Here is a 27,354-nt window from a genome sequence, read left to right on the forward strand (position 1 = left end):
TCAAATTTAATAACCATAGCTCACGGAGCTTTTTGTTTTTTTCATTTTCCGCTATTTGGCTGCCGCCCCGCACACACTCGCGGAGCTCAGCCTGCTTTAGCTCTAAAAAATGAGCGACCGGAGAAACGAGGGATACTGGACGGTTGTCGACCGCCGACGTGGCCGCCCACAGCGCCGGGACCACGCCGAGCGGCCTGACAACGACCCCCGCTACCGCGCTCCTCCTCCTCCCCCCGCCCGCCGGCGCACATACGCGTCCGCGGTCAGGGATGGGAGAGCCGCGTTCAGGGACAATCCTCCACGCTACTACCAGAAACAAGGCTACCAGCCACAATTTTTTGATCCCCGGGCCCGTCAGGTCCCGGTTCACCCACGTCACACAAACACATATGTGACACAAAATACCACCAACAAACGGTATAATAAACGGTACAATCCACAGTACGAAAAAACCACAACCAAACAGTACAAAACCAGCTCTGCAAGAGCACATAATAATCAGCAGGATGAACGCCCACAGTCTGATGATCCAAACTTTGGATTAAAAATACGTGGGATTCATCAGATTATTAAAACCATCCACCACCTCAAAAATGTGTCAGCTACAGCACCACCCCCCACCATAAGCAAGCTGACTCACAATTTGGCCACTGTCATCAAACCTGCCATCCCCAATAGCCAGACACAGGCTCTTATTGAGGGTAATGCAAAAAATTGGGAATACACCACTATGCTTATCCTACAGGACCATTACACACACACTATGGACCTGGAAATTGATAAGCTGTCCAAATTATCCACTGAGGACTGGCGGGGCCCCTTTGAGGTGGCTTCCATTTGGGCTAGGAGGAATTTAGGCCGCCGCCTGCTAAATGAAACACTGGAGCAGGCTGAGGCCCTTTTGATAGCCAAGCTGCCTGCCCCGCCACCACCCAATTCTGATGATAACAGGGCCGCCTGGCCACGGCCCTCCACGGTCGCCGTCCCCCCCACACACACAAAAGACACCCCTGTACGGCCACCAACTGCTGTACCGCCACAATCAGTGGCTATCACCGCTGCAGCCACCATGATGGATAAGGGGAGGGGTGACTTGTCTCCTGTGGTTGAGAGTGGAGAGGGGGAGGTTATCCCTCCCACCCCTCCCACCGAGGTGTCAACTCCCAAGACTGCTCCGAAAAAACGGAGACGCAGTCTGGGAGAGAACAGAGTTACCACTACAGGAGCTGAGGCTCCCTCACAGCCCCATGTCTCCCCCACACCCTCGACCCCCACCCAGACTCCCTCACGGCCACCTGTTGCCATACCGCCACTATCGGTAGCCATGACCACTACGGCAACCATGACAGAGGCGAGGGGTGACTGGTCGCCCGTGATGGAGGATGAGGAGGTGGAGGTCGTCCCCCCCGCCCCTATCCCCCCGACCTCGAGCCCAGCTCTGGGGGCCTCCCCTAAGGAACAGAGGGCTCACAGAAACCCAGGCAGGAGGCCTCAGCAGCAGACCCCCTCCACCCCATCCACCCCTGACCCTGACAGTGACACGAGCGAGGAGGAGGCCTTTGCCCTCGCCGATCTGTCACCGCAGGAGCTGGACGATCTGTTCCGGGACCCAGCACCACCTAAGCCACGGGTCTCCCAATTTGCCGGCACCCTGACCCCGAGAAGCTCTAATAGACTCAAAACAGCTATTAGAAGCCGATTAGACCGCAGCCAAACACAAACTACACTACACACACTCTCCACATCATCCTTAGCACCACGAAGGCCCACCAGACACATGAACACAAACAACAAAATGAAGAGCTGGGGCGTGACTGTGAGCAGGCCAATACTGATGCTGGGGGACTCTAACCTGAGCAAACTCCCCCCTTTCATATCATCAGACCTGCAAATTGATAGCTACCCGGGAGCTACTTTTAGACACGCTGAGGCCATAATCACCAAGGCCATTTCCCTCACTGCAGCCGAACAGGTCATCTTGTCATTCGGCATCAACAACAGGCAGCAAGATGTTAAACAGACAGCTGTTAAACAACTACAGACTGCAGTCAGGGCAGCAAAGTCCAAATTTCCACTGGCTGAAATCTGGGTGCCCATAATTAACTACTCCCAGTATCTCCCCCCAGATGAACAGAGCAATTTGGCCGAATTTAACACACACATTGCCAAATTCTACAAACACATACCGGCACTGCCAGCCGACCATTTTGAAACGGAACGAGACAACATACACTGGACCCCCCAGACGGGGCGATACATACTACAACACTGGCGTAACCATCTAAACTAGATATCCCCACAAGCCTGCCTCAGCAGGAGGGGTCTAAAAATGTATTGGTTTTAACCAAAAAACTAAAATTGACTCCCCCCCAATTCACTCTTCTCAACAGAGGCCTAAATTTCATTCCTACTAAAGGAAGTAATAGGTGCATTATTGAACAAAGTAGATGTGATATTCAGCAATATCACAGGAGAGTAAAATTGGCAACCTACTTTCAAAACAAACGGGATACATCACCACCACCGTTCACTCCTAAATCAGACTGGACCCCTCCTAGTAGCAAACTGCCCACAGAAATCAACACCCTTATCCAGCAGGACATCAGCCATTTTGATTCCCACTTTAAAATCAGTCGTATGCAGCCTAACCTCAGCCCACAGGAGGCTAGAGCTCTGAAAGAGCTCAGCGACAACAAACAACTCATCATCAAACCAGCGGATAAGGGCAGTGCAGTTGTCATTTTGGATAGAGAACAATATCTCTGGGAGGGATACAGACAACTAAATGACAAAAAATACTACTCCAAACTGAATAAACCTATCTACTTTGACACAATACCACTAGTAGAGAAAATAGTGCAGAAATTATATGAGAAAAAATTCATAAATGCAAAACAAAAGGCCTATTTACTGGGCAGCTCTGAACCCAGGGCCAGATTATTTTATATGCTTCCCAAAATCCATAAGGATCCCACCAAGTGGAGTAAACCCCATGAAATCCCCCCTGGCAGACCGATAGTATCTGACTGTGATAGTGAAACTTACTACACAGCCGAGTTCCTCGACTACTATCTCAATCCTCTCTCGATGGGACACCCCAGCTACATCAAAGACACATATGATTTTGTGGACAAAATCACAAAACTCCACATCCCCCAGGATGCCATTTTATTCACCATGGACATCGACAGCCTATACACTAACATCGACATCAAGGAAGGCATACAAACCATAAAAAACATATTCCAAAAATATCCCGACAAAAAGAGGCCAGACAAAGAATTACTTCAATTATTAGAGATCAATTTGACCAAGAATGACTTTGAATTTAATGGTGAATTCTTCCTACAAATTAAAGGCACTGCTATGGGCAAGAAATTTGCACCGGCATATGCCAACATCTTTATGGCCGAATGGGAAACCTCGGCCTTGGCCTCCTGCACTAAAAAACCTTCCCACTACTATAGATATCTGGATGATATTTGGGGAGTGTGGCCCCACTCGAGAGAGGATTTTGAACTGTTTTTAGACACTCTGAATAATCATAACAACTCTATTAAACTCAAATCAACTACCAGCTTGACCTCTGTGGATTTTCTGGATACCACCACATATAAAGGGCCTAATTTTTCAACCACATCCACACTGGATATCAAGGTATTTTTTAAGGAGACAGACACTCATGCTCTGCTCCACAGAACCAGTTACCATCCCAGGCACACATATGCTGGCTTGGTTAAATCCCAATTATTGAGATTCCACAGAATATGTACTCAGAAAGAGGATTTTAAACAAGCCACTAGGATACTGTTTGCAGCTTTATCCACCAGAGGGTATCCTCGCTCCTTTTTGAGAAAGTCTCTCAAAACCTTTCTGCAAACTAAGCCTCATATAGTGACAGATATACTACCCTTTGTGACTACATATTCTCCATCTGCTGTTAAGCTGGTCAGAGTGATCAAAGATAATTTCCAAAATGCCATCAGAGGAACAGAGATCCTACCGGATCACAGGGTGATTGCGGCCTTCAGGAAAAACAGAAATCTGCAGGATCACCTTGTGAAGGCCAAAATCAAGTCACTATCGACCCCAAAGGTCAAAGGCCACGGGGATTTTTTCAAGCACCAGACATGGGTGCGCAGCAAGCATAATAACAATGTTTTCCGGACAATAGATCGGGGGAGTCCCCATTCAAAAAATTGTGTTTATTTAATTACCTGTGCCAAATGTGGACTACAATATGTCGGTGAAACGGGGAATACTATGCTGGTCAGATTCACCCAGCATAGACACAATATCACGAGGAATAAAGAGGCACACACCCCACTGGTCAAACATTTCACATCCCATGGCTGGCCATCGGTCCAGGCCACAGTAATCCAGAGCAATCCCAGATGGAGTACAGCCCAGAGACAACGGGCTGAGAGGCTCTGGATTGCAAAATTAGGCACTATTGATCCCAGGGGCCTAAATGAAAAATAGACTAGGTCTGCCTGACCTCAACCCAACCTTTGCCCCCACCTAAACCCAACCCCAACCCACCCCTTTAACCTTAACTCCACATCCACCCCCACCCATACCCTTAACCCAACCCCGCCTTTTCCCCTACCTAAACCCAACCTGACCCCTAACCCCTAACCTTAATCCCACCCCCACCCATATCCTTACCCCAACCCCACCTTTTCCCTCACCTAAACCCAACCCAACCCCCAACCCCTAACCTTAACCCCACCCCCACCCATATCCTTACCCCAACCCCACCTTTTCCCTCACCTAAACCCAACCCAACCCCCAACCCCTAACCTTAACCCCACCCCCACCCATATCCTCACCCCAACCCCACCTTTTCCCTCACCTAAACCCAACCTAACCCCAAACCCCTAACCTTAACCCCACCCCCACCCATATCCCCACCCCAACCCCACCTTTCCCAAATCTAAATCCTATCTCACCCTAATCCCTAACCTTAACCACACCCACACCCATCCCCTAACCTCAACCCCACCCTTTACCTATCCCTAACCCCAACCTTTGACCCCCACCCCTGCCCCCAACCTTCATGGGATCACAATTTGACCCACACTTTTGACCCCAAAAATCCAGGGGAGCAGTGGGCAAATTCTGACCCCTGCTCCTGACCTTTAGGGGCCTGCACCTCACCCCTATGTTTGACCCCAGGGGCCTGCACCCCACCCCTATGTTTGACCCCAGGCCCACACGGGCTACGGGGAATTTTTCAGCATCAAACTGATGGAACAAAACACCCCACACCCCACACCACCACTACGAAATCGGATGGGGGGTTAGGCTCAGGTGGGGGGCTTGATCGGTCTCAGGGACTCACAGTGATGGCCAGTGCATTCAGTTTCGTCTCCTACGGAGACGAAACCAAACTTCTCCTTCACCTAACCCTAACCCTAACCCTAACCCTAACCCTACTAACCCTAACCCTAACCCTAACCCTAACCCTAACCCTCTAAGACTAAGTCTAACCCTAGTCTAAGTCTAAGACTAAGTCTAAGTCTAAGTCTAAGTCTGACCTTAGTCTAAGTCTAAGTCTAAGTCTAACCTTAGTCTAAGTCTAACTCTAACCCTAACCTCTAAGACTAAGTCTAAGACTAAGTCTAACCCTAGTCTAAGTCTAAGACTAAGTCTAAGTCTAAGTCTAAGTCTGACCTTAGTCTAAGTCTAAGTATAAGTCTAACCTTAGTCTAAGTCTAACTCTAACCCTAACCTGTAAGACTAAGTCTAAGACTAAGTCTAACCCTAGTCTAAGTCTAAGACTAAGTCTAAGTCTAAGTCTAAGTCTGACCTTAGTCTAAGTCTAAGTCTAAGTCTAACCTTAGTCTAAGTCTAACTCTAACCCTAACCTCTAAGACTAAGTCTAAGACTAAGTCTAACCCTAGTCTAAGTCTAAGACTAAGTCTAAGTCTAAGTCTAAGTCTGACCTTAGTAAAAGTCTAAGTATAAGCCTTCCAAATACAGACTTCCAATGGGAGAGTCCCAAATTCCAATAGGGAACTGCACAATTTGGACCTGACTTTTGCTCCAATCTTGGAACTTCTTTGAATGGGGTGTCTATGGCAGCTACACTTTCCTGTGGTCGTAGAAAGACGCGGGTGGTACCGTTGGAAAGGTCGTCCCCAAAAACCTATTCAAGGACCTTGGTTCCGGGTCTCTATGACCTTCACAAAAAAAGTTATGCAAGAAAGGTCGTTTGGAGAGTGGTTTTTTCAAACTTTCATATCTCGCGATAGGAATAGGCTAGTCACATGGGACCGGCACATATGCACTCAGGGGGACCCCCTGGACACGCCCACCAACTTTGGTCACCCTAGCACATGTAAAAAAAAATCACTACAAGTAGGGTCCAATCGATTCCAAATGGCCCGAAACGTGCTCCTAGACACTTTTTGGCAAAACGTTTCGGACGTGGCACTTAGGCAAATTTTCACATCGTTTTTGCATGGAAGTCTATGGCAGGTACCACTTCCGGTGGTCGTAGGAAGTCGGGGGTGGTACCGTTGGATCGGGCGTTCCCGTTAACCTAGGGGCGGAGCTTGGTTCCGAGTCTCTACGATCTTCACAAAAAAAGTTATGCAAGAAAGGGTCTTCCCGGAATGGTCTAAATTGCGGTTTCGACCACTTCCGGTGGTCGTAGGAAGTCGAGGGTGGTACCTTTCGATCGGGCGTCCCCCTAAACCTATTCAAGGAACTTGGTTTCGAGTCTCTACGACCTTCACAAAAAAAGTTATTCAAGAAAGGGTCTTCCCAGAGTGGTTTTCATCCCCTATCCTAAACCCTAACCCTAACCCTAACCACACCCACACCCATCCCCTAACCTCAACCCCACCCTTTACCTATCCCTAACCCCAACCTTTGACCCCCACCCCTGCCCCCAACCTTCATGGGATCACAATTTGACCCACACTTTTGACCCCTAAAATCCAGGGGAGCAGTGGGCAATTTCTGACCCCTGCTCCTGACCTTTAGGGGCCTGCACCTCACCCCTATGTTTGACCCCAGGGGCCTGCACCCCACCCCTATGTTTGACCCCAGGCCCACACGGGCTACGGGGAATTTTGCAGCATCAAATTGATGGAACAAAACACCCCACACCCCACACCACCACTACGAAATCGGATGGGGGGTCAGGCTCAGGTGGGGGGCTTGATCGGTCTCAGGGACTCACAGTGATGGCCAGTGCATTCAGTTTCGTCTCCTACGGAGACGAAACCAAACTTCTCCTTCACCTAACTTCTCCTTCACCTAACCCTATTAACATTTAATTACAACCCATCGCCTGAACTTAAGCAAGGACTCCCCATTGACTGGTCTCGGAAAGCAATCAAATACCTAGGAGTTTGGTTAACACATTGTCCTAGTGACTTATATAAAAAAAAACTATGAAACCGTAAACAAGAAAATTAAAGAGGATCTTAGTAATTGGTCAACACCCTTACTGAATTTTAGTGCAAGAATTTAGACTATAAAAATATCTATTTTACCTAGACTATTCTATTTATTTATGTCACTACCAGTTAAAGTCCCAACCAGACAATTTCATGAATGGGACAAGCAAATTTCACGGTTTATTTGGAATGGAAAGAAACCAAGGATTAAATATAGTACATTGATCATCAGAAAAGAGGGAGGAGGTATGTCTCTCCCTAATCTTAGGGATTATTACCATTCTACCCAATTTAAAAACTATAGTTCTTTGGTGTGACAGTGGATATGAGGCAAAATGGAAGGGTATCCCAGTACGAGCAATGATTGGGGATCACAAATTAATGATAACTTATCAAGACCACTTCAGCCCCTTCATCTCATTTACCTTACACACCTGGTTTGACGTTATAAAGCAATTAAATTTGTGGGCCCAGTTAAAAAAACTTAGATGGGTTGCATATGATACAGAATTTAAACCAAATTGTATGGATTCTACATTACTGCTTACTGTGATATAATGGAGAAGAACACATTACAAAGCTTTCAGACACTAAGAGAAAAATACAATTTGGAAAAGCATGATTTTTTTCAGATATTTACAGTTATGCCAACATTTCTTAAAAGAAAAAAGATTGGGAAAAATGAGGCAATTACGGAACCTAATGAAATGATACAAGTAACGGTACAGGCGTACACTGGTAGTTCTAAATCAGTAGTTTCACAACTTTGCCAGGGAATTGCAAAGGGTAGGGGAACTACCACAAACTATATCAAGGAGAGATGGCAGAAAGAATTAAATGATAAAATAACCAGTCAACAATGGGAGAACATGTGTGAAACTATTTTTTCTACTTCTTGTTCTATGTATTGGCGTGAATTCTGTTGGAAGAACCTCATTCGTTTTTTCATTACTCCTTGTGGGGATGATGGGGCAAATCACCACCACATCTTTTGGAGCTGCCCTAAGATACAACTATTTTGGGAAAGTATTTGGAGAATCATGCAGCATATTGTTGGGCGGCAGATTCCATTGACGTGCGTGTCACTTTATTTGGGCAATCTACCAGAAGGAATAACAGGAAATGACAGATACCTCCTGAAAATATTGACTGTAGTAGCAAAAAAAGCAATCACTCATAAATGGTTACAGGCCGATCCACCTACAGTAGATAATTGGCTTGAAATCATCAAAGAGATTCATGAGATGGAAAGACTGACTTTCCTACTGAGACTGAGAAATGACTTATACTGCGCAAGGTGGACAAAATGGATAATATATTTGTTGGAACAAGGAACGCAGTTGGTGGCTTTTTCCCCCCTCATCCTCACTGTTTAAAATGTCACGTGCCTTCCTTCTGCTGTATGCTTTACCAATCAAGGAAACCTATATACAAATGATGTAATGCTGTATAAAAAAAACCCTGTTCATAATCCATAAAATATATTGTCTGTTATCTGGATGTTGTGGATATCATGATGCCTGGCAACAATGTTGTTGTACTGTGATGATGTTTTTATTGTTTTTTTTTTTTGTCAAAAGACCTAATAAAATGTAAGTGTAAAAAAAATAAATAGCATTTGCTCATTAACGCACAAAACACCCCTCCAAAACTACCATACTTGGCTCCTTTCCCCGGGTACCCTCCTATATGGTTTCGGCAGTTCCGGGTCTAAACAGAGGAGCGCAAGTACAGTAGAGGAGAAACAGATGACAAACAATTGTTTTTCCTTGCCAAACACTTTTAACAACAAATGCAAATGTTTAATACAAATACTAGTCCCTGTGTCTTATTTAAAAATACATTCTGTGTGCTTTGTTACACTATGGGAAAAATATTAACGCTTTGTTGGCGGGCCTCCCGAGATCAACAAACAGAAGTAATGATGACGATGTGAAATCATGCTACGCTAACACTACAACACAGACACCTCCAAGCTGGCTTGATTTAATTATTAATGGAAGTGGCTATGCAGCGTGTGTGCGTGCGAGTGTGCATCTTACTTTATAGGGCACGGGCTAACCCCGTGACAATACCCTTTCGGATGTGTTCTTCTCAGAGGATGAGGATGATGGGGTTGTTCCCCAAAAGCTGTTTGAGGAGGCAAAGGAGAAACAGCATCTCTATCAAAAGAAGTTCAGAGAGGTGTCTCTGCTACTTAAAGAAACAAAGAAAAGGCAAGGATTTTTACACAAATAGCATATATAGCCTGAAATTATTAGTAGAGTTAATATCGATTGGATAATATAATTTTTAATATCCATTGACAATCCAATACAACAGCACAGCAATAGATACCAGCTTTGTGAGGCCCATAATGTTCACATTATGAGTATAATGTTGTGATATAATATTATTTGTTATTTTGTCCACCTCCTGTATGTATGGATGCTTGTAATGTCAATTGATCAAGACATATTTCACTCACTGTTGCAGGTTGGAGGAGAATGAAAATATGAGACAGGCACTTGAGGGTGAGAACAAAACACTGCGAGCTTTAAACATAGAGTTGCAGCAACATCTGCTGAAGAAGCTGAACACCCCATCAACAGCACAGTGTAGTGGTGAGGAGGACAGATTTTTTTCCAGTCTCCCTGACCTAAGAGAGAGCTCTTTAGCTAAAATTGAAATTTGCCACTTTCTGTTGAACCCCATTTCACCCCGGAGGTGAAATGTTTCTTTTTTTTCTTCTTTTTTTTTAACTGGTGGTAACGAGATCTATGTCGTGGCCATAACTTACTAATAAGTGGGAATGAGATCATTATGTTTGGGACTGAGAAGTACCACTGCAGTGCCTTCAAGTCAACAATATAGCAAAGTGCACCCTAATTTATGATCCGATATGTGCGTTACTCTTAATTCCATATTACTGTACAATTTGGTGACATTATCTAAACCTGTTTACTCGCACTAGAATAAAAATCCTGCTTGTAGAAAAAAGGATTAGAAGGAAGCTGAACTTGTTAGAGCTTTCGCAGGACTCAATAAATAGGAAGGAAGTTGTTCCAGACAGGATATTTGATTAGTAAAATGGTCTTTGAGCATATTTTCTATCAAAAATAAAGTTTACTGTTATTACTATTGAATTAAACTGTGCCTCCCTCTTGCTCGCCTCTCCTTCTCTCTCCTTTCCACTCTCCAGGCCTCTGTGGTGCTGAACGGGTGCGCTGCACTATATTGTGGCTCCAGAAACAAAACCTGGATCAGGCAGAGGTGGAAGCTTGAGTGGGGAAGGCTGGACATTACATAACTGAGAAAATAATGGACATTAATAAACCAAAAAATAAGGCCACTTAAGTTGCCACACACAGCCTTATTCCTATTATCCAGGATTCGCTGTTGCGAATCCTGAAAACTTTGGTGCGTGTTTGTGTGTGTGTGTGTTCTGTTATGTTTATTGCTCTTGTTTAATAAATAATCATATTGTTATGAAAACCTGAAATAGTCTTTGTTTAACTAGTTCAAGAAAGATTACTTTTGTGATGTTTATCTGGTCTGACTGCTATTAGCATGGGATGCTGGTCAATGCTGGTTAACGAGCATTCAACCATACCAGCATGGGATGCTGGTGTGACCAGCATACCAGCATGGGATGCTGGTATGCTGGTGTGACTAGCATCCCAGTGTCAAAACACGACATAATGCTGGTCTTGCTGGTGTAACCAGCATGCATTATGCTGGTCATGCATGCTGGTTTTTTTAGCAGGGTATAATTCCATAAGTGGATACTACTTAGTGTCCAATCATATATGTTCACCAAAGCTAGCTAGCTTTAGCTTTAACTTAGCTGGTAAAATGGCGCATGCGCGACTCGCATCTACGGTTGACTTAGATCAGGCAGCGACAGCGCGCATGCGCGACTCAGATCGGGTAGTGACAGACCCACATACACACGAAGCTGCAGCTAGCTAGCTTCCTTTGTTTTGGACGGAGCACCTGTCTGAACGATACAGTACTTAGCTTGTTAGCTTAGCTACAGCTTCACATCTGATATTCCCATACAGGTTGTACCTCCTTATCTAAGTAAAAGGTAAGAAATATTAAGATGGCTTTGGCTAGCTAGTGTTAGCTTGTTGTTAGCTTCGTCGTGTAACTTAGCTCCACCCACTCACACAAAGCTAAGCTAACGTTACTCATTTAGCCTCTCTCTTTGCCGTGCCGTGCTAAACATACGTTCATGTTACGGTTCCTAAACATTACGGCTGTAGCCCGGTTTAACGGTAACATGCTTTTCACTGCTACACACCAGCTCCTTACTTGATCATTGTTCATCATTTTATACCCAGTTACTAACTTGGTTAGTCTTCCTAACGTTAGATACGTTAGCTAGCTAAGAGAATGAGGACGTCTGAATGTATTTCGTTTATTTCTAGTTTGTTTCTAGTAAACGTTAAATGTGGGTTAGTCTGTTCCTTCTTTCTGGCCCAAACTCATTCTCACTGTCGCACATCAACTGCAGTTTAGTTCCAGTTCATTATCCGTTTTGTCTGTATGGAGAGACTCACGCCAAACTCCATTCAAAAATATGTCAGTTTAATTCTGCCTGGCTTATCGGAGAAGGTGCACAGCTCGTTAAACATTACTTTAGATGTTTTACAAAGCGTTAGGGTCTGCTGGTAAATTCGTCCTTTTGATAATCCACCAAGCTGCACTCTATTTCAATAAAATCTAAGGTGTTGTAATTAGCTCTCGCTGTAATTTGGTGGAAGAAGACTATTTTCACAACTGTAAAAGTTGTAGTTTTATTGAACTAAAGTGCTGTTTGTGGTATTGAATGTGTCGAACTGAAGCCTGGATATTAACGGTTCAGTGCTAATTAATGAAGCAGCATTATTCTTCAGTAAGAGATTTCAGCATGCCAGATCCTCTATACTCTCTATACTCCACCATGACAGTATCAGCTCAACAGTAGGGTTAGGGTTGGTAACATCTGATTAGGGTTAGTAACATCTTGACATCTTGGTTAGGGTTAGTAACATCTTGGCTAGGGTTTGTAACACCCGGCTAGGGTTAGTAACATCTTGGTTAGGGTTTGTAACACCTGGCTAGGGTTAGTAACATCTTGGTTAGGGTTAGTAACATCTGGTTAGGGTTAGTAACATCTTGGTTAGGGTTAGTAACATCTTGGTTAGGGTTAGTAACATCTGGTTAGGGTTTGTAACATCTGGGTTAGGGTTTGTAACATCTTGGTTAGGGTTTGTAACACCTGGCTAGGGTTAGTAACATCCGGTTAGGGTTAGTAACATCTGGTTAGGGTTTGTAACATCTTGGTTAGGGTTAGTAAAATCTTGGTTAGGGTTTGTAACAGCTGGCTAGGGTTAGTAACATCTGGTTAGGGTTAGTAACATCTGGTTAGGGTAATAATGTAACATCTATTCTCAAGTTAGCGTCTCTGTTACTGATCTTCCTCCTTCTCTTCCAGACTGACTGATCTTCTGAATCTCCATGGCTGTCAGACGAGGCCACATCAGATACCTCAAGGTAAGTCGGTTTGAGTACAAATACCACAAAGAGTATATGATGTATATGAAGTATGTAGCCTATATGACATGGTATAGGATGTATATGATGATGTGTAGATGTAGTATGTATATATATATATATATGATGTAGTATATGACATGTACTGTTAGGGCTGGGCGATATGGCCTAAAAATAAAATCTCCAATTTTTTTCACACCTACACCCGATTTACGATTTTGATTGATTTTTGTTTTCTTAAAAACAAACTAAGTGTATGAAAAACATATGAAACACCAGCGCATCTGTAATGTATTTCCACCGGGACTCCTTCTTGTCATATGGGATGCCACAGGAAAATTATGCTGCTAATGTTACCTGCTTTTCAGCAGGCGTTTGGGGGCTGCCGCTACCTCGTGCATCTCGCAGTGCCACACACTTCTCCCACTCGGCTGGAATACATTTGTTGCGCTGCTGCCTTTAGTTGCCACAGACTTTAGACAAATTTTACAACGGACGGTGCTTCGCTCGACATCGGATGTTGCAAAACCAAACCGCTTCCAAACGAGCTCCTCACTTGTAGAAGCGTGTGCTGCCATCTTGATACTGTTTGTGTCTGAGGGGAAACCTCGGTGGGCGTTGTAATCAACAGCGGAAGCTCAGGGAAGCGGTGGGGCTGATTGACAGAGAGCGATCCGTGCCGTATTTACCCAGGTTAAAGTGAATCTCGATTTTCATTTTTACACATCGTCCTGAACCATAAATTCGAATTAATTGATAAAATCGATTTATCGCCCAGCCCTATGTACTGTATATGATGATGCTATGTAAAGCCCTTTGGGACATGCTTGTGATAAAGGGCTTTATAAATGAACAAGACAAGACTCATTTCATGACCTGAACAGCTGTCTTCAGGTGTTGTAAATGAAGCTCATGTAGAAATGTAAGACGCGGTGCTTTGTGCCTCAGTATGTAGAGCAAGGCAGTGCCAGCGGGGTGGTTGAGGGTTCCATTCCCTCTGTGGGATCGAACCCCGGCTCAACATGTACGCAGCCTCTGTAGTGACACGAGCCTCCACCAGAGAGCAGATATTAAAAAGCCTCTCAGCTGTTTTAAATGGAGCGGCAGCCTGTAACTACGAGCTTCACTTTGGAAATGTAAAAATAAATCGGTTTGTTCAGGTGCATGAGGAAACCAACATCAGAACAAAGTTTCATCTGTTCTGTCAGATTTTAATAATCAGATGAACTTTCAGCAGAGAAGAAGACTGCTTTTTCATAATGTGTTCAGACACACTGACTTCTGTACATGATGTGCAGCCTCCATGTGTGTGTGTGACTCTTGGATCATGTATTAGCAGTGTGTGTGTGACTCTTGGATCATGTATTAGCAGTGTGTGTGTGTATCTTGGATCATGTATTAGCAGTGTGTGTGTGTGACTTGGTGTTCCAGGTGTGTGAGGTCCAGACATCACAGAGCGACAGCAGAGAGTCTCAACATGGATCAGGCATCACGGTGAGGTTTTTATTTTAATTATCTGCTCAGTTGCTCATTGGTTTGTTGGTGAAACTTTTTTCAGCTCCAGCTGCTGAGGAGAGTTACAGTCTGTCAGGTAGGGCTGTGACGGTTACCGCATTACCGCATTACCGCATTACCGCATTACCGCATTACCGCATTACCGCGGTCATGTGACACCTACCGCGGGGTTGAGCTCATTACTGCCTTTTTTTTTTGGACGTTTTTTCGGATACTTTATTACATAAAATATTACAGGCATCTCATATTTCCTATAGCATATCTTACAGTATATATCGTTTACAATAAAAGGAAATAACCAGCATGAATAAGATTTGTTTAATGTCAAATATTTATACACATAATGAGCTCTGTCCTTTAAATCCTTTTGGGAACGCGATTACGCAGCACCTGTCTCTCTCTCCTCTCCTCTATTCCTCCGACTGACAGTCAACACTCTCACAGGATTTCTCTGAAGGGGTTCTTTGACCGGTTTGTCTGAAAAAAGTCTGTTTATGTCGAGTAGCTGTCGATATTCATGTTTGGATATTCCATGGAAATACAGAAGCGCAATACTACAGCGCAACGAATGCTTTCAGTTGATCCACGGACAGACTATCGCACACTTCATGTCTCTGTGCGCCTCGCACATCGCACTGTTCTAAAGGTATGTCAGTAATCATATGTGTGAAATTACTTTACATGTTTTGATGGCGCCGACTTGCTGGATGGAAAAAAGGACTTTCACATTGGTCTATCAGCGCGCTGTAGCCCGTTGTAGTCACGCGAGTTGCGGGTCTGTTGCAGGGAGAAAATTGCAAAAATGTATTTACAATCCTTGTTTTTTAGCATTCTGAAAACACAGGCCTGGCCTTTAAAGCCCAAATATTTGGAAAAACTCACGGACGGATGAGACCATAGCATTTCTAGTGTTTGAGAAATTAAAATTTTCAATCTCAACCCCAGCCGATGTAAAAAGTCCAATATTGTTCTTGAACAGCTGCGCAAGCAGTGCTTTAGGGACGGACGTGGAATGGACATACCTGTAGGTTTTATTTAGAGTATAGACCTACATCAGAGAGGCTATAACAAATAGGCTACAGTACGATTTTCTTGCTCATTACTTATTCATAACTACGAGTCCTAGGCTATACGAGGCGCTCTAGGCATCTTTTCTCTTCGTCTCGTGAGCGTCATGTGAGTGCTGCTCCTCTCTGTACCTCAAACTACTTCTATTAACTCTTGTTCTCAGTCTTTATCATTTCACGGGAAATTTAAAAAATATAAAATTGATAAATGTGTCAATAGCCTACTTATTATACAAAATATAATATTGATAAACAATATAAAATGTTGTGTCTGGGGTTGGCGGTAAACCGCCAAACCGCAGGGGGTGCTACTTTTTCACCGCAGTAAGAACATTTCAGTACCGTCACAGCCCTACTGTCAGGCTGCAGCGAGCTGAGGAGACTAGGTCAGACTAGATGCAGACTAGGTCAGACTAGATGCAGACTAGGTCAGACTAGGTGCAGGCCAGGGCAGACTAGGTGCAGACCAGGGCAGACTAAGGCCGACTTTAACGCTGATTCCCTAACACTAATCCAGTTTGAATTTGGGTTACTTTCGGGTGTGTGTGTGTTGGGTGTGTGTGTGTGTGTTGGGTGGGGGGGGTTCTCACCCAGGAAGTGACACGCTGACTGAACATCAGAACAGGAAGTGCTGTTTAATGGCTGAATCCTTTGGCACTTGTGATGTTTTTCTTTCTTTTCTTTTTAAAAAAAAATTATTTGAAATGTATTTTAAGATGTAATTGAGATTTTAATTGTAATTGGCAAAACTACATAAAAAACAGTATGTTTGAATAAAATGGGGAAAGAAAGGAGCAATACATTTAATTTAAATAATTGTAATACATTTAAACGGGAATTTAAAAAGAGCTAATAATAAGTATTTCTCACCTTCCAGTCGGAGGTTTACGATAACGGCTTCGACGAACTGTCTGACGAGTCGGACGACAAGACCAACCTGATCGTGAACTATCTGCCTCAGAACATGAGTCAGGAGGAGCTGCGCAGCCTGTTCAGCAGCGTCGGAGACGTCGAGTCCGCCAAACTCATCCGGGACAAAGTGGCAGGTACGAGTACTGCAGTACTGATTCTACTAACTGGTACTACTAACTGGTACTACTAACTAGTACCGGCATGTCTGCTGGTGCTACTGCTGGCAGCACTGCATCTGTCTGCTTCCACGCTTTGATTTGTTTTATCTTCCTGAATATATTTGAACTTGCTGGTTCTGGTTCTGGATCTGGATCTGACTCGTGTTCTCTCAGATCGTTCTGTTTTTCTTTACTGTCGGTTTGGAGGATTTATTTTTTTTAAATGTAGACTCACTGATTGGTGCTGAGAACCGAGAGCTTTATGGTCTTTAAGATGATGATGTGTTTTTTTCTGTGTAATATCTGTTTATAATCTTCTCTATAATATCTGATTTTCCATTTCCACACTGTTGGTGTTTTCAGATTTTTTGTTTTTACAGTTATTTGTTAACAGCCGATCACACCAGGAGGTTTTCTATAGTGAGACAATCATTTTTGTAATAGACATTTGATGACAATTGATATTTTATTTTTTTTATTTTGAGCTTTTAAGGGTTGAATTTGACATCGAGGGACAAAGTTTAAAATGTTTTCATCTGTTATTTTGTAATAATGTGTGTAAATCTGTAATACTGAACTGTTCTGAGAGTTTTTCTGCTTTTATTTCTGATGTGAATCTAATGTGCCGCTCTGCTGTATTTAGTTTTCTGCTGCATGTTAACCTCCAGATGTCGGTGAGCCGGTGTCCAGGCTGCGAACCGAACCGGACACTTTGTTCTTTTATTTAGTTGTTTTCCTTTGTGTTTCTCTAGGCCACAGTTTAGGTTACGGCTTTGTTAACTTTGTTAACCCTAGTGATGCAGAGAGGGCTATCAGTACGCTCAATGGCCTGAGGCTACAGTCTAAAACTATCAAGGTAATGTGCAAAAAGGTTTTTTTATTTTCCTGTCTCAACTGATAGATGTGCTATGTTCTCTCTCCTGCAAAGTGTCTGTTTGCCTCCAGATGAAGGTATTTTTGAAACATGTTTATTTAAAATAATCCTGTAATGTTATTTTGGTTTAACGAGCTCCTTTCTGACTTGATAAATATGAGTATTATGGGCCGGGCTCGGGACTCTGGCTGCTTTTATACTTTATTTTTATACTGTACTTTTATACTCTACTTACACTGAAGCTCCTGTTTCTACCTGCTGTCTAACCACATGTTGTTTGACTCAAACTAGTTTACATCGATTCAATCTGCTTTTATTTTTGGTTTCCAACACTGACATTTATCTGATCCTGTTTTTATTTTATTCTTTTGATTTTCTTTAGATTTTTTTTTATTTTATTGTGACAAATCCCTGGATAAGTGGTTGTTTTTAAGATTTTTAAAAGAAAAAATTTACACAAATATATATATATATATATATATTTTTTCTTTTTAAAGAATGGATGTCAGTAGAACTTGTCATTGTGTATTTTTGTGTTTTTTTTTTTTTTGTAAGTCGTCATAGTTGTGACTGACCTGTCGTCTCCTACAGGTCTCATTCGCGCGGCCGAGCTCCGACACCATTAAAGACGCCAACCTGTACATCAGCGGGCTGCCGAAGACCGTGAGCCAGCAGGAGCTGGAGGAGATGTTCGCTCGCTACGGACGCATCATCAACTCCAGAGTCCTGGTGGACCAAGCCTCCGGTACGAAACCCAGCGGAACCACTTTGACCAGTCTAACCAGTTTAACCAGTTAGTGTTGCCACATCACTGTGCGTTAATGATTTCTGACAGGGTTAGTGGCAGGTTAGGGTTAGATTTATGTTAGGATTAGGTTAGGTTTAGAAAAAACATTTTTTTTCTACGAATGCTACTTATTCCTATTAAAAGGCTTAGCTGATGAAGACTGTGATGCATACTCCTGAACTCCTGAACACCTATAATAGTGCCAGATTGTTATTTTTTCCCAAATTGGGCAGATAATGTTGTCACAGTCCACCTGAACACTTGAACTCCCGAACACTTGAACACCCGAACCGAACCCAGACTTAGTAAGATCTTATTGGCACGATTGATGCCTTGCCGTAAAGTTTTAGCAATGTGTTCGGGTTAACGGGTTTGTTGTTTTTCTAATTACACTTTAAGTATTTGTGTTTTGGTTAGAGTTGGCCTTAGATGTGTAAATGTGTAACTTTATATCCTTTAACATTAGATAGCATAATGTCGACTAAAGAACAGATTTGTCTGATTGTTTACATGCATTATTCCATGTTAGCCTTTTAACTGGAAACATTCATGATTAAAGCAGCTCATTGTGCACTTAAAGCAAATGTGTTGACCTTGACTGTCGACTGTCATTGGCTGTTCAGGTCTGTCGAGGGGTGTGGCCTTCATCCGATTCGACAAGAGGGCGGAGGCCGAGGACGCCATTAAAGACCTGAACGGACACAAGCCGCCCGGCGCATCTGAGCCAATCACAGTCAAGTTTGCTGCTAATCCAAATCAGGCCAAGAACTCCCAGGTGCTGTCGCAGCTCTACAACAACCAGTCACGACGCTTCGGAGGACCGGTCCATCACCAGGCCCAGAGGTTCAGGTAGACCTTTAAACCGGCTTCACCCAAACATGTGACCCAAAACGTGCTCAACAGCAACAAACACATTCCAACTTTGTTCTCATTTTATAGTAGTGTCTGACACAGTAGGTGTTTCCCTGACAATGGTAGGAAGCTTAAAGGAATACTTTGCCATAATTTTTGATGTCAAGTCAATCTGTTGTTACCTTGATATACCGTATTTCCTCTAATAGTGGCAGGTAGTCAATTAAAAGCCAGGTCTCCAATAATGGCCGGGGGCGTGGTCGACACGAACAAATAAAGGCCGGCCTCAAATACAGGCCGGGGAAAAAAACAAAGGAAACAAGACTAGGTCAAAACCTAGTATATGGCTGGACCGTGTCCGTCTCCTCTTTCCGCCGCTGTCCTCTCCACCGCGCCCACGGCCCGCATTGATCCTCCTGATCCAAGCCCCGGACGCCCGGTGGCGCATCGGCGTCAGAACCCCCGCCGAAATCTCGGCCGGATCACCGGGAACAAATCGGCACCCAGCTATCGGCACTGGCCGGAACCGTGCCCCCGGGAAACTCCAAAGCGCCAAAACCTCCATGCTTGCCTGTGTCTCTCTCTCCGCCGACAGAACAGAGGGCTGTCAGGTGGACTGAGCTCGCGCATATGCATCGAACGGCGATATGATATAACTGTATAGATTCTACTTTAGCTTCAGTTAGCTTCAGCTTACATGCAAACAACGGTGGATACCGGTAAACTGCTGGTGCCTGTTTGTAACTGTAGTTTGTAGTAACGTACAAGTGCCACAAGATGGCTCGGCCGGCGGAAGTCTCTGGAGCGTGCCGTCGTCGATTACCGTACTTATCGTAATGCATTGCAGTAACAAAAAAACGGCTACCTAACGTACCCCAACAGAAGCAGATCAGAAAACAAGGAGGCTTCGTACTAAAATATGAGCAAATATATTTATCAAACAGAGGGAATTAGAAATAAAGGCCTGTCTCTAATATAAGCCTGCTTCCAATAAAGGCCTGGTACCCTCTGCAGTTGAGGTAAATAACGGCCCGGGCCAATGTTAGAGGAAATACGGTACTGAAGCAAAAGCCATTCAAATTCACCCAGTGTTGGCCGAGACAACGGCGTTCTGCAACAGATGCTACAATACCCAGCATTCATTGCGAACGCTACATTCTGAGAAAATGAATGGTGATATCAGCTCCATGTTATTCTGTTGTCAGGAACATGAATGGTGATATCAGCTCCATGTTATTCTGTTGTCAGGAACATGAATGGTGATATCAGCTCCATGTTATTCTGCTGTCAGGAACATGAATGGTGATATCAGCTCCATGTTATTCTGCTGTCAGGAACATGAATGGTGATATCAGCTCCATGTTATTCTGCTGTCAGGAACATGAATGGTGATATCAGCTCCATGTTATTCTGCTGTAGTAGTCACTAATGAGACTCTTGACCATCACAGTTTCACAAGCTCTCCATCCAAATTATATTATTGTCACTTTGTAATGACATTTTTAAACTGTTGTTTACATTCTAGCAGCCAATGGCATCACTAGAAAGATTTGTGACTTAGAAATAAACAGAATTCTGCACAGTCAGACTTTGTTGTCACTGAACTTTTATTTATTACATCGTATCCTGGTTGTATTGAATCCTGAACCCCATATTGCGTATCGAAGCGTATCGTGAGATAAACTGATCGTCCATCACTAGTGTCGGAGGAATGAGCAGAAGGGTTCAGTGCAGCCTGAAGTCTGATTGGCTGATCTCTGTTCTGCAGTCTGGAGCATCAGAGAGAAGCAAAGCCGAAGACAGCGTGAGTCGTCCGGCTTCACCTCCGGACTGCCGGAGCTTTGGCTCTTAAAGCCGCTGTAATGAGGCTCGATGTTGTCGTTCCTTCCAGGCACCGCCCTGTTCGGGGGGAACGGTGCTGATGCCGGTCGGGAAGTTTATTTGTTATTTCATCAGCTCAATCGATCAGTTCACTCTCCTAGGGGAAAAAGACAAATCGCTCATCGCAATTGTTTGTGAGACGATAATCGTCTTACAACATTTCACAAAGTCACAAACTTTTGTTACATCCCTAGAAACTGCCGTCAACAAACTTCTGATGTATTGATTGATGATGTATTGTAGCCTGGCTGGTTAGTCTAGTCCAGTTATCTGTAACCTTAAAGAGGAACTAAGCCCCAAACCCAAATCTGTGGTGAAGCCAGCCTGTGGTGAAGTGAAAAGTACGGTACTGAACTGGCCATCTGCTATTGGCTGGTCTTTGGTGCCAGGTGATGTCACGACCTGTTTGGATAGAAATAGAGGAAAATCTGAATTCCTATAATCTGACCTCTGACCTGAGTTACAGTGGGTTTAGTCTCCAGGTGTCACTGAGTGTTTCAGTATTAAACAGATGTTATATCAGCGATCAGTCACTTTAACACAACGGGCGCTTTTGCGTTTCCTCCTGCCTGCCGCACCAAGAATCAGAATCAGATTTATTTTTCGCCAGGTACATTTTCACATACTAGGAATTTGACTTGGTGAGGTTGGTGCAGTGCAATATACAGACATTAGACAGACAAACAAGCAGCAACCAAGCTTTACAATAGAATTTAAATTTAAATATCAAATGTGACAAAGAAGTAAAGAAAGAAGAGATTCCTGAAAATATATACAGTATGTACAATACAATAAGTGAGGCATTTTACAAGGGCTCAGTAGTAGGTTGCATTTAGTGTTTGACCAAAGTACCAAATATGAAAATGAATATGAATAAATAGTGTCACTATACAGGGAATGCAAATATGATAGATATGACTATGTATTTACAGATGGACAATTGTATGGAATGTGCTCAGAGATTCAGTCCAGAGTCAGTGAGAGACGGGGATTGTTTGTAAGCCCCACTGCCATGGGGAAGAAACTGTTGTGGTGTCGTGAGGTTCTGGTCTTGATAGACCGCAGTCTCTTGCCAGAGGGGAGTCTCTCAAAGACGAGATGACCGGGGTGAGAAGGGTCAGCCATGATCTTCTCTGCCTGCTGCCTGGTCCTGGAGGTGTACAGGTCCTGGAGAGAAGGCAGGTTGCTGCCGATCACCTGCCGAGTTTTGCTGTGAACCAGGGCTTGTATGATGTATGTATGATATGTATGATGTCACAGCATCTGTATATTCATCCAGACTGTTGGTGGCAGTCCCGAAAGGTTCCCAGTCTGTGCAGTCCAGGCACTCACACAGTTTCACCACTGCTTCACTGCTCCACTGCTTGGATCTCTGCACAACAGGTTTAGAAAGTTTTAATTTCTGCCTGTATGCAGGAATCAGGTGAATTAGAGACTGGTCAGATTCTCCAGGGGTGATAAGCACTGTTGATAGTAGTGTAACAGTGATCCAGTGTGTTGTCCTCCCTGGTCGGGCATTTAATGAATTGTTTGTATTTTGGGAGTTCGTGTTTTAAATTCCCTTTGTTAAAATCCCCGAGGACAATAACTAGGGAGTCTGGGTTCTCTCTCTCCACTCCTAATATCTGATCAGCCAGTTGGCGCTGGGCCTCGCGCACGTTGGCTTGCAGAGGAATGTAAACACCGACCAGTATGAATAAAGTGAGTTCAAGGGGAGAGTAGAACGATTCACCTTTATTCTTGTGCGAGAGTGTAGAGTCGCGATCCGCACATAAAAGTTGGAAGCCGGGCAGCTGCAAGGCAGAGTCCGGTGTAGTTCTACTCAAAGACCAGCCAATAGCAGATGGCCAGTTCAGTTCCCTACTTTTCACCATTCGATGTCAGGCTTCAACACAGATTTGGGTTTGGGGTTTCGTTCCTCTTTAAACTAATTCTGAAGAGCATTTGCCTTACTGCCTGTCTCCTGTCTCCTCAGGTTCTCTCCGATGAGCGTGGACCACATGGGCGGAGTGGGCGGAGTCCCGGGCGGCTCGTCGGCCGGTTGGTGCATCTTCATCTACAACCTGGGCCAGGACGCCGACGAGGGCTTCCTGTGGCAGATGTTCGGGCCGTTCGGCGCCGTCGCCAACGTCAAGGTGATCCGAGACTTCAACACCAACAAGTGCAAAGGCTTCGGCTTCGTCACCATGACCAACTACGAGGAAGCCGCCATGGCCATCGCCAGCCTCAACGGCTACCGGCTAGGAGACAAAGTCCTGCAGGTTTCCTTCAAGACCAGCAAGGGACACAAGTAGAGAGGAGGAGAGGTTCAGTTTGTTACTGTGATTTTATTTTTGTATTTTTTTCTCTAATTGTTCTGTTCTCCCACCATGTCTTCCCACCTGCATCGTCATTGGTCAACTGCTATTGTAAGTACTTTTGTACTTCTGTCCAGATACCAAGCAGCGTGTTTTCTGTCGCCTCACTACTCATTAGGAAGTGGATCCAAGATGGTGGATTGTCCGACCTGGACGCAGCAGGAAGATGAACCCCAGGTGACTTAGCCCTGGTGAGCCCTGGCTGGCCCTGGTTAGCCCTGGCTGGCCTTTTTGATATACTCATTTAATGTCCTTTTTATTGAAGCTTCCTTGTGAGGATAGCTTGATTCCTTGGATTCTTTTTACTTTGTTTGCTAATTGAGATTTCTTTATTGGCAACTTTACTGTGACATTGTTTTTTTTATTCTTGCCATTTATCAAGCTTCAAATGGGTTTAATCTAAAAATTCTTGGTACAGAGCTGAGTTTTGTTATTTGGCTTTACCGTTTGCGGTTTCCTCTGGATTTATTCAGCTTTAGTACAACACAACCAAAACTGAGGATATGGTCATTAAAGCAACAGTAGAATTTAGTCCAGTGTAGTTCTAATGTTCAGTTCATTTGCCTATGACAGAGAATTCAAAAAGCAACATTTTTAGCTATAGAGGTGCAATAGAACCAGTGGTGTAGCACACTGGTGCCTAACCCTAACCAGTGGAACCGCTGTGGAACCGCTGTCTTACTGCTCGTCCTTCTCACAGTTTAAAGCTTTTCATGTACATTCACGTTCAGTTTGACAGAATCACTCCAGTTTCTGTTTTAGCCTGTTGCTGTAAAGACTGACTCTGGTTCAGTTTCTAGATGTTTCTATGTGATTTAGTGTTGTGGGATCTGGGCGAACTTATGGAAGTGAAAAAAACAACCTTCACCTCAGTTTTGCATGTAGTTTTTCTTTAATCTGTGCATACAGATCACATGTATAGACTTTATGTTGACATGTCTCATACTGACTTAGTCTGTAGTTGATACTGTTGTCTACCATACTATCAAAATAAACATGTTAACCAATCAGAGACAGTAGTTTTTATTTAATCTCTGCAGAGATCACATGTATTGACCTGTCTGACTGTAGTCCGACTGTTAGTCTGACTAACAGGGAGCACTGGGTGCTTCCGGGCCCGAGCACCCACGGAGAAGGCCAAGCGCCCACGGGGAAAATGCACTTGATAGGCCTACTGTACATGCGCCAGCGGCCGGGACCAAATTTACATTGATTTGATAGCAAACTCCACCCGCTGCGCGGCATAGCCCACGTTGCAAAACAAGTAGGCCCCTTGTAGCCTATACTGTTATGTTGCGTTCTTTATGGGTGTACTATAGCAGCGGTGTCTCACAGCCACGGTGGTGTCGGATTGTGTTGGGTTGTGCACTTGGCCTATGATTTATGTTCATGTGAGCCTTTTTAATAAATTATTTCAGTGGCATTGATTATTATTTTCCGTGCGTTTCATGGTGTGTATCGTTAGTTAAAACTTTTGATCTCCAGTGTGTGTCGGTCGCTGTTAATTTCCTATGGTGCTGAAATGTGTGCATTTGACGACTTTTTTCCAAATCCGTATAGCAAGAAGTCATGTAGGCTATGGTTATTGCAGAAGGTTTATCTTGCGCGTGGGGGTGGGGCATTCAACTGTTTTGAGCACCCACCGGCAGAAACAGAAATCGGCACCTATGGTCTGACTTAGGGCTGAAACGATTCCTCAACTGTGTCGACGGCAAAATATGATCGACGGGTATTTTTGTCAGTCAACACGTCGCATATCTTTACATTTTCAGGCTGTATCAGGGCTATATAGTCAATGATGCAATGTGCAAAGGCAGCGCTAGGTGGCAGCAGTGCTTTACATGTCCAGCTGATCGACATACAGTGGACAGGCAAAGAAGACGTTTCCCTAATGCAAGATGGCTGACGGACTTGCGAGCCATTCAAAGAAATTTACCGCAAGACCGCGAGTTTCAAAACAAAGTCCGGGGATTTTTCAGCTCTAAAGCCAACAATACAGCAGAGTAAAACCTCTGTAGAATAAAATGGAGTTCCACAACAGCACCACACCAACATTTAGAACAAAAGTATCCCGGAGCCACTTCTGAAACTGACAGTAGTTGGTGAGTAACGTTGTTTATGCTACCTGGCTGTCAGTGATGAGTAACGTGACTACAGACCTGACATGTGCTGAAGCTCTGGCTGGTTATGGTTAGGTAACTACTGACCTGGGAGGATAAATAGAACTGACAGCTCTCATCTCCTAACTTTTTCATAAAAATTAGCCGTTAATCCACAGTCTGCTATTTTCTTTGCCACTAAATTGATATTTATGTGAATAATATTTTATAATTTAGAATTAAACAAAGGCGCTCAAATGACAGTTACACAATATTAAAGAGCAAGCCCACAGTTAAAGTAGTAAATTCATCTGGTCTCTCACCGCTACTTGTACACAGAGAATCCATGGTATTTTTACAGGCATGAAGTTACTGAATAAAATTCTTCAATACATTTCTGTATTATCAACACCTAAAACAATATTATTCTATCATAACATACAAAGGTGTATAGATGATTTTCTCCTTGAAGTTTTGACAAGCTTCCTCCACCTGCTCCTCAAAGACTTAAGAGCTCAATAAAGCTTTGAATTTTGAGCCGCCTGATTCAGTTTTATTTTTGAGAGCGAGACAGAGCAAGAGAGAGACAGCGCGACACACACACAGAGAGAGAGGGAGAGTGCGAGAGACAGAGAGAGAGAGAGAGAGAGACAGACCGCACAAAGAGACTACTTCTGTTTGGATCTCTTCCCAACTCGTCTCTCCCTAACATTTTTGCAAATTGATTGTCTTTTTCAGACGGCTGGTAGAACTGCCAGACCGGTGAAGCCATTTTAGCGGCACATAGAGAAATTGTGTTGCGTGTTTTGCGTCATCTGATCGGCTCTTCTGATCGGCCTTTATATTGACCACCGATCAAACTATTTAGAACGAATATTGGCCGATAACGATCGGTGGCCAATCAATCGGAGCACCCTTATTCTTTTTGTTATTTTTTAAGAGAAAAAACGAAACAAATTAAGAACAGAATTGACATTGCTTTATTTTCTCATATATGTAGTAAATATAAATTAACTTCTTGAGTAGCAACTGCAACAGCATTGTTTTGAACAAATCACTGTTATAGACTGTAATGTGATAATGTAAACTAAATAAAATTAATTATTCACGGCAATGTTTTGAACAAATCACTATTATAGACTCACACAGATTGTAGAATTGTAATGGAATTTTTATTCTTATATTCTCAGTATATATCAATAATGGATCCCATTACCTGGATGGCTGAAACATTATCTAATGTACTCCATTTTAAATAGTTCCATTTGTCAAACAAATAACTAACCTGCACATATCTAAAATGCTCCCTTTCAAGAGTGTTACAGTGCCACACTGTTCTGTTTGTTGCTTGCTTTTGTCTACAAGGTACAAAAGAATAGAAACAAGACCCCATTTACAGAGAAATCTGCTTTTCTGCCCCTCTGCCCTGCTGCACCTCTCTGTGCTGTCAGTCTCACCTGTATCTTTACATCGTTAAATTACAGCCTTTAACATTGTTACATAATCTGCTCTGTTTTACTGCTCAGCTCCTCTGGTCCAGACTGTCCCGCTCCTCCTCAGGACGAGTCCTTTTCCTTCTTTGAACATATTTTTCGATATTAATCTGGATTGAGGGAGCAAACATTCAGAGTCAGAGTTAAAAAGTTAATATTAATGTTATCAGTCCACTCAGGGGATACGCGTGCTAATCTTGGAAACCCAGCTGTATTCCAAGTAACGTTAACTGTTCTTCTTTTCGGGAATTCAGCCGGCCGTCTTCTTGTCATGGAAAAACTAGAAATAACCGCCTCGCGGTTGTATGCCTCCGCCAACAAGTCAAGTTGCAGTTTACATCCATGTGTGTCCAGACTCATAAAATATATGTAGTGAAGACTTTGAAGGAATTTAATAAAAGGTATTAAGTGTATTTTTTGGCGAAAT

General features: G+C 43.6%; 1 protein-coding gene across 1 annotated transcript; it reads left to right on the forward strand.

Moving 5' to 3' along the window:
* The first annotated feature begins 11,336 nt into the window (after positions 1-11,336).
* On the forward strand, positions 11,337-24,345 carry LOC139919349 (ELAV-like protein 1). Its single transcript, XM_071909068.2, has 8 exons — positions 11,337-11,481; positions 12,874-12,932; positions 14,364-14,426; positions 16,392-16,560; positions 17,337-17,440; positions 18,050-18,203; positions 18,869-19,094; positions 22,954-24,345. Exons 2-8 carry the CDS (start codon positions 12,897-12,899, stop codon positions 23,270-23,272), a joined length of 1,071 nt encoding a protein of 356 aa, XP_071765169.1. The 5' UTR covers positions 11,337-11,481; positions 12,874-12,896; the 3' UTR covers positions 23,273-24,345.
* Positions 24,346-27,354: the final 3,009 nt, after the last annotated feature.

The sequence above is a fragment of the Centroberyx gerrardi genome, chromosome 9 (genome assembly GCF_048128805.1).
Source record: "Centroberyx gerrardi isolate f3 chromosome 9, fCenGer3.hap1.cur.20231027, whole genome shotgun sequence".
In the NCBI taxonomy this organism is placed as follows: Eukaryota; Metazoa; Chordata; class Actinopteri; order Beryciformes; family Berycidae; genus Centroberyx; species Centroberyx gerrardi.